Source organism: Cynoglossus semilaevis, chromosome 18 (assembly GCF_000523025.1).
Source record: "Cynoglossus semilaevis isolate Cse_v1.0 chromosome 18, Cse_v1.0, whole genome shotgun sequence".
Classification (NCBI taxonomy): domain Eukaryota; kingdom Metazoa; phylum Chordata; class Actinopteri; order Pleuronectiformes; family Cynoglossidae; genus Cynoglossus; species Cynoglossus semilaevis.
This window is the reverse complement of record NC_024324.1, coordinates 241,915-249,915: the sequence shown is the minus strand read 5'-3', so window position 1 is coordinate 249,915 and position 8,001 is coordinate 241,915. Positions and strand designations below refer to the sequence as shown.

General features: G+C 46.5%; 1 protein-coding gene and 1 long non-coding RNA gene across 3 annotated transcripts in view; one reads left to right on the top strand and one right to left on the bottom strand.

The window, feature by feature from the left end:
• LOC103393765 (MTSS I-BAR domain containing 1) overlaps positions 1-7,556 on the top strand; it is a 10,424-nt gene extending 2,868 nt beyond the window's left edge. Inside the window, exons 7-14 of the mRNA XM_025064940.1 lie at positions 115-126; positions 562-719; positions 802-909; positions 977-1,071; positions 2,302-2,527; positions 4,038-4,163; positions 4,371-4,530; positions 4,603-7,556. Coding sequence (XP_024920708.1) covers positions 115-126; positions 562-719; positions 802-909; positions 977-1,071; positions 2,302-2,527; positions 4,038-4,163; positions 4,371-4,530; positions 4,603-5,222 — 1,505 coding nt within the window. The 3' untranslated portion in view covers positions 5,223-7,556. The remainder of the gene's footprint in view (positions 1-114; positions 127-561; positions 720-801; positions 910-976; positions 1,072-2,301; positions 2,528-4,037; positions 4,164-4,370; positions 4,531-4,602) is intronic.
• LOC112488492 (uncharacterized) overlaps positions 6,551-8,001 on the bottom strand; it is a 2,304-nt gene continuing 853 nt past the window's right edge. For both annotated transcript variants that reach the window (XR_003052587.1, XR_003052588.1), the window contains exon 3: positions 6,551-7,981. This is a non-coding gene — a long non-coding RNA (uncharacterized LOC112488492). The remainder of the gene's footprint in view (positions 7,982-8,001) is intronic.

Below are 8,001 nucleotides of genomic sequence, written 5' to 3'. Positions count from 1 at the left end.
TTGGTTGATTGGTTGGTTGGTTGATTGATGTGTTTCTTAACTTGATAAACTACAGAAACATGTTCAAACTAACATCAGATCATTTTCTGTCCCATCATGCTTTGCTCCACCCAGCTGATGTCTATGGTGAGTCAACGTCCAGGCAGCATCATTGGCTGTTGATAATGTCCTCTGTGTCGTAACAACAAACAGCTAAATGTTAGCTAAACGACAAAAGTCAATTTCTTTGTTTGACGGAAACATCTGTGATTTCAGCTCCACTGCTGCCCCCTGTGGTCAGCAGTGGATCAACAGCTGCTGAGTCTCTGAACTTAAATCCCTAATTTTCTTAATGGACTTCTGTATGGGGAGGTGAAGGCTGTAGCTCCACCCCCTCCATTATTGATGTGTGAACACACACACATACACACACACACACACTTAGGAAGTATTATTTTAGCGCCACCTGCTGTTTCTGAATCTAAAGTCTTGGGCAGAACAACAAGGTCTTCAGGATCAGGGAGAGAAAACCATTGACTGTGGTTCCTGACCCTGACCCTGACCCTGACCCTGACCCTGCAGGTCGAGGGGACCTCCAGCCTCAGCTGGACAGTGCTCTGCAGGACGTGACTGATAAATATCTGCTGCTGGAGGAGACGGAGAAGACGGCCGTGAGGAAGGCTCTGGTGGAGGAGAGGAGTCGCTTCTGCTGCTTGGTCTCCATGTTGAGACCTGTGGTGGTCAGTGGTCACACACACACACACGCACACACACACACACACAGACAGGTCCAGACCGTGTGTGTGTGTGTGTGTGTCTCAGGGGGAGGAGGTGTCCATGCTGGCTGAAGTCACTCACCTGAAGACTCTGACTGAAGACCTGAAGCTCTTAACCATGGACCCTCACAAGCTGCCGCCGTCCAGTGAACAGGTGAGCGCCTCGCTTTGGACCAAAGGCTCTGGGTGAATGAGCTCACTTCCTGTCTCTGTGTCTGCAGGTGATCGTGGACCTAAAGGGTTCTGACTGTACCTGGTCCTATCAGACTCCGCCCTCGTCACCCAGCACCCAGTCCAGGAAGTCCAGCATGTGCAGGTTTGACTCCGTCACCTCCGTCGAGTGTGGAGGAGATCCAGGTCTCTGATTGGTCGTCCAACGTCTCCGGTCCACTGACGGAGACAACGTGTTTGAGAATCAGTTTGGAACGCAAACCTTTAGTTGATCATTAAAAACAGTGTTTGATATTTTTACTAAATAACAACGAAAGAAGATGTTCAGACCAAACCTCATGGAGAAAATCAGAGATTTTAGTTCAGACCAAAGTCCATGGAGAAAATCAGAGATTTTAGTTCAGACCAAAGTCCATGGAGAAAATCAGAGATTTTAGTTCAGACCAAAGTCCATGGAGAAAATCAGAGATTTTAGTTCAGACCAAAGTCCATGGAGAAAATCAGAGATTTTAGTTCAGACCAAAGTCCATGGAGAAAATCAGAGATTTTAGTTCAGACCAAAGTCCATGGAGAAAATCAGAGATTTTAGTTCAGACCAAAGTCCATGGAGAAAATCAGAGATTTTAGTTCAGACCAAAGTCCATGGAGAAAATCAGAGATTTTAGTTCAGACCAAAGTCCATGGAGAAAATCAGAGATTTTAGTTCAGACCAAAGTCCATGGAGAAAATCAGAGATTTTAGTTCAGACCAAAGTCCATGGAGAAAATCAGAGATTTTAGTTCAGACCAAAGTCCATGGAGAAAATCAGAGATTTTAGTTCAGACCAAAGTCCATGGAGAAAATCAGAGATTTTAGTTCAGACCAAAGTCCATGGAGAAAATCAGAGATTTTAGTTCAGACCAAAGTCCATGGAGAAAATCAGAGATTTTAGTTCAGACCAAAGTCCATGGAGAAAATCAGAGATTTTAGTTCAGACCAAAGTCCATGGAGAAAATCAGAGATTTTAGTTCAGACCAAAGTCCAATATATGCCCCGAAGCCCCCCCCACAGCCCCTGCCCAACCCCTCGTTCTAATTTTGTCTTTGTTTCTTTTTTCTTGTAAAGTGTTTTTTTTTTTTAAGAAATCCCAGTTATTGTTATTGTCCTCCCTGTGGTCAGTTTGTGTCACTACAGTAAGTCTGAACACAGGATTTCCAACAGTCAAACTGAGACGTTTGTCCACTGAGGGGTGGCGTCAGCCCTGGAGCCACAGAATCACTGATTTTCCGAGTGAGGTTTGGTCTGGGAGCTCAAAAGGTTCCTGCTCCTAAATTCACATCTATTAATTTAAGAAGAGAAAGAATAGCGCCCCCGTCTGTCTCTCTGTCTCCTGCAGCAGTCTGAACAGTGTGAACAGCAGCGACTCTCGCTCCAGCGGCTCCCACTCCCACTCCCCTACCTCCCACTTTCGTTACCGCACCTCCTCCTCTTCCTCCTCCTCTCTGCTCCCGCTGCAGACTCCTGCTCGACTCTCCTCCATCTCCTCCCACGACTCTGGCTTCATCTCCCAGGATGCCTTCCACTCCAAATCCCCGTCTCCGATGCCCCTGGAAACCTGCCAGGTGAGTTTTACCCCAGACCTCATGAACGCTCCTGACGTGGTCTTCATCCAGTCCTTCATCTTCTCCTTTCTATTCAACTACCCCTCAGTTGCTACATGCTACTGACCATCACACTGCCCTCTGTCTGCACCGAGTGGTAGTGCAGGATACTCTCCTCCATACTTCTCCTCCTTCACCTCCTCTCCCACCTCCTCAACATCCTGTTTGTCCCCATCCCCTGCATGACCATCGTGTCGTACCAGCCCCGGCCAATCAGGAGAGCTCCTGCCTCTCAACCCCTTAGGGATTGGAACCATCCCCACATCCAGAGTTCCGACCTGGAAGGTTCTGTCTTTGCTTGTTCTTTTCCGTTCTCTGTTTTCAGTCACTGAAATGTTCATTCAGAAGTCCATAGAGAAAATCAGAGATTTTAGTTCCGACCAAAGTCCATGGAGAAAATCAGAGATTTTAGTTCCGACCAAAGTCCATGGAGAAAATCAGAGATTTTAGTTCCGACCAAAGTCCATGGAGAAAATCAGAGATTTTAGTTCAGACCAAAGCCCATGGAGAAAATCAGAGATTTTAGTTCCGACCAAAGTCCATGGAGAAAATCAGAGATTTTAGTTCCGACCAAAGTCCATGGAGAAAATCAGTGATTTTAGTTCAGACCAAAGTCCCTAGAGAAAATCAGAGATTTTAGTTCCGACCAAAGTCCATGGAGAAAATCAGTGATTTTAGTTCAGACCAAAGTCCCTAGAGAAAATCAGAGATTTTAGTTCAGACCAAAGTCCATGGAGAAAATCAGTGATTTTAGTTCAGACCAAAGTCCCTAGAGAAAATCAGAGATTTTAGTTCAGGCCAAAGTCCATAGAGAAAATCAGAGATTTTAGTTCAGACCAAAGTCCAGGGAGAAAATCAGAGATTTTAGTTCCGACCAAAGTCCATGGAGAAAATCAGTGATTTTAGTTCAGACCAAAGTCCATGGAGAAAATCAGAGATTTTAGTTCAGACCAAAGCCCATGGAGAAAATCAGAGATTTTAGTTCCGACCAAAGTCCATGGAGAAAATCAGTGATTTTAGTTCAGACCAAAGTCCAGGGAGAAAATCAGAGATTTTAGTTCCGACCAAAGTCCATGGAGAAAATCAGTGATTTTAGTTCAGACCAAAGTCCAGGGAGAAAATCAGAGATTTTAGTTCCGACCAAAGTCCATGGAGAAAATCAGTGATTTTAGTTCAGACCAAAGTCCAGGGAGAAAATCAGAGATTTTAGTTCCGACCAAAGTCCATGGAGAAAATCAGAGATTTTAGTTCAGGCCAAAGTCCATAGAGAAAATCAGAGATTTTAGTTCAGGCCAAAGTCCATAGAGAAAATCAGAGATTTTAGTTCAGACCAAAGTCCCTAGAGAAAATCAGAGATTTTAGTTCCGACCAAAGTCCATGGAGAAAATCAGAGATTTTAGTTCACAGACAGGTTACAGACAGCAGATTTGGTCTGTTTTGAAGTCATTGTTCAACTGAACCCTCTGTACAGGACTGGGCCAAACCAGGTCCATATGAGCAGCCAGTGGTCAACACTCTGAGGAGGAGCAGAACTTTAGATCCCAGCATCTACCGGGGTGTGGGGGAGGAGCCACAAAGAGTCAAAGGAGGACAAAAGGTACACATCAAAATAGCCGTACTGTCAGTTTAAATATTCAAGACAGAGAGTTAGCCCAGTAAAGGCTAAGAGTGTAGACAGAAAGACAGACTACTTCTGTAAGACACTGTAGTACTGAGTACTGAACCAGATGTAAACCAAACTCTGTTTCCAAAACTGCTCTCTAGTGGTCAGTTGGTCAAAGGACATTTTCTTTTACTGTTGTAGCTGGAGGACCGAGAGGTTCACGAGGAGTTGGCCAGAGTCCTGGCTCGCGGTCTCCATTTAGACCTGCAGGGTTCCAGCAGGGACTCGCTGCAGGGGTCCAGTGGCTACAGCAGCCAGACCAACACCCCCTGCTGTTCAGAGGACGCTAACGTGTCACACGGTAAATGAACGGCTGTGTTAGCATGGAGCCAGATTAGGAATGGGCCTAACTGAGCTCTCCTGTTCCCTCTAGTGTCAGACTGTGACTACTACAGCGTTGGTGTGGTGGACCAGGACAGTGAGCAGCAGCAGTCCTCGTCGCCGTCCCCCCTCCCCAGGAACAGTCACATCAACCAGACCAACCGTCGGATGTTCCAGTCCAAACGCCCCTGCTCCACCCCCGGTCCGACCTCGAGTCCCACCCCTGGTGTGGCCACCATCCGACGAACACCGTCCTCCAAACCAAACCTCCGCAGACCCTCCGCAGGCCTCGGTCTGGGTCCTATACCCATCAGACCTCCCATGATCCCTGTGAAGACCCCGACTGTCCCTGAACATCTGGGCCTCCCCAACAGAACCTGGTCGGAGAACACGCCCCCCAGTCCTTTAACCACGCCCTTGTCCCCCGGGTCCAACGCGTACCACAAGCAGAACTTTGTGGAGACTTCTTCAGATCCTCCCACGCCTCCGCCCCAGCCCGGGGCCCGGGTGTCAGACTGGGACCGTAGGCCCCTGCCGGAGCTCCTGGAGGAGGCGGAGGTCAGTGAGGTGGAGGACTACCTGGTGGCCATTCGACGAGGAGTCATCCTGAGGAAGACCATAACCAAGGACCGGTCAGCACCAAACATTCTGAGGGAGCAGTCGGATTGTTAACGCCCCGGACAGAACCCCCCAAGAACTGGACAAGAACTTTCCAGGATCATCCAGGATCCTTCGTCTGTGCCTTGGCTCCTCTTCAGCACCTCGGACAGAGACAATAAAAAACGACGACACACTTTCCCATTGAAACTGAGGATCTTGGAGAACTAGAACTCAGCTCCTCTGTGGGGGCAGGAACCAGAGCTTTGGAACACTGGCCAAGGTTCAGGTTGAGCCCTGGTGTCCGTCTGACACTGAAACAGTTCTAGGATCAATGGTACTAACGTGAATTCTTTCCTCTGACCAAGGAGACCCCTTGTGGTATCTAAAGGATCCTACAGCCCAGAACTGTTCTTCATCAGGGTCAGATGTTCCTTGGGTCATCACTGATGAAGACACCCAGACAGTACCGGGGTCTGGAGGCGTGCCAAGAGTTCCCGAAAAGTAAAAGCCCGCCCACAGCAGGTCAAAGGTCAACCTCCGAAATAAAGTCCAGATCCATGGACCATGAGCAAGAAGCCAAATGTCCACAGGTGGTGCTGTAGTGAAGGTGAAGAGCCAACGACCAAGGATGGAGTCGGACCTGTTCTTGGAGAACCTCCTGGCCCGTGGATCTTCATGGAGGGTTCTCTAAAACCCCACCTTTGGATAAGAAAAAAAATCTCCCATCATCCTCTCTGGGGTCTACGGAGCAGACCCTGACCTGGAGGCAGAACCCACAACAGAGACCTGAGATCTTCAACCTTCTGATGGAAGGTTGGCCAATGACGAACCGGGGAACGACCAATCAGAACCGTTTGTCCCAGTAAACAGTTCTGGTACTGACAGTCCTCCATCGCGTAAAGAAACAAAAGTCTTGGGTTCGATTCTCATTTTGATACCAAATACCATGAAGTCATTCCTGGATGTTGGCCTTGTTGTACAGGACGAATGGTGCCCTCTGGTGGGCTGCGTGAAGCCGTCGTTAGAGGATTCAGAGGAGATGTAACGTGCGTTTAAGCCCCGCCCAGGTTACTGTACGACATCAGAACGACACTTGACAGTAAATGTTAGCTTTAGTGATGTCGACCGTTACGACCTGCGAACGACTGTGATAGCATGCAGTTGCTAACTGTAAAAAGTCTCTGTTACCGTGTTGAAAGCTGATTAGCATAACAAGCTAAAAATACTCAATTCTATAATACCGTCAAATTAGAACAATGTGGAACCGAGCAGTTCATCAGTTCTGTTCTTGTTTGCTGGTTAAATTCCTTCTCCGAACTTTTCATTTTTAAGCAAGAAAATTCTTTTGTTCTTCGAGCGTTCCTGGACTTTGTAGTAAATCTGTTCCTACGATGTGACTTGATTTTCTAAATTTGAAACGATGTACATACTGTACATTAGTAGCTAGGTCACTCACTTACGCTAACGCAGTGCTAACATCAGTAGAGGAGTAGACGAATGTAGCGCGATCCAAGGTGAGGGCGAAGGTAAAGAAAGTCGACTTCCACTTATAGCGCTACGTGACAGCGTATACATCCGCTCCGCTCACCATCTAGTTCCCGTGCGAACTTGTTTTAACGCTGTACGTCAAAATGATGGAATGAGGTTTTCTTAATAAATTTATGAGAGATGATGATGTAACCGACGACGAAACGCCGTAAGTCGATGATGTCGTGAGCCGACGACCCCCTGTATTTGACAAGAACGTCGACGTTAGCATCATTTGCTTGTGAGCAACACGATGTAAGACATCACTGCCGGTGGCTAACCAGCATCGTTAGCTAAGACGAAGTTTATTGATTCTGACCGACCAGTCGTACTGTAGGATCGCGAGCTAAAGCGTTATTTTAGTTTAAGATAAATGAACCTAGCATGTCGTTTCCAGTGAATGTTGGTTCAAACAGCAGAGGGCGTAGTTGTTATCCACACACTGAATTAATTTTTCTCTTTTTGTCGTTTGTTTTTATTCTGCCTTTTTTTCATCTGTGTCTTAGCTACTGTGTACGGGACAGGTTAGCGCCCCCTGTGGGTCCTGAGGTCTGACGTCAACATTTCTCCAGCTCAGGTTTTCTGACTGTTGCGAAGCTGATGCGTTTAGGGAACGTGTGTGAAGCTGAACAGTCTGTGCTGCTGCCGTCGAATGTTGTTAAAGACAAAGTCGGAAAATCTTCTACGGGATTGTTTGACCTTTGACCTTTGACTCAGATTGCAGATTTAATTTTTTTTTCATGAATAACTCATCGCTGCTCAACAAATGTTACGTTATTTTTCCGCTGCAGGAACCAGTGAAGGCATCATCACCACAGCAGTTGCATGACATGAAAACAGCGCCACCTGCAGTGTCAAATAAAAACCATCATTGTGCTTCAAATGAAGTTTATTGCATCAAACTCGCCGGCATTTGCTCAGACTGTCCACAGGGTGGCAGCAAAAACATCAAACAATCTTTATGAGAATTTTACATAAACTTGTGAGATTATTTTTAACTGGACTCAAGACATAAAAATAAACCTTTAAAACTTCAAATCCTGAAGATTCAAACGTAGCCTCAGGTTCTTAGTATTTTAACGTCAGTCCTGCTTCGAGACGAGGCGTTATTACAGCATAAATATTAACGTCGTAACGTTAGAAAGTAGTAACTTTTTTATTTCATTTTTCCTGACGTGTCACCAACAGAAAAAAACGTCGTCAAATGTTAGCGTTGTTGTTGGAACGTCGTAGTTTTTAGTGGCTATCTTAAAAAAGTGGAGCTGGTTAGCTACAGACTAACCTCAGATTAGCTACAGACTAACCTCAGATTAGCTACAGACTA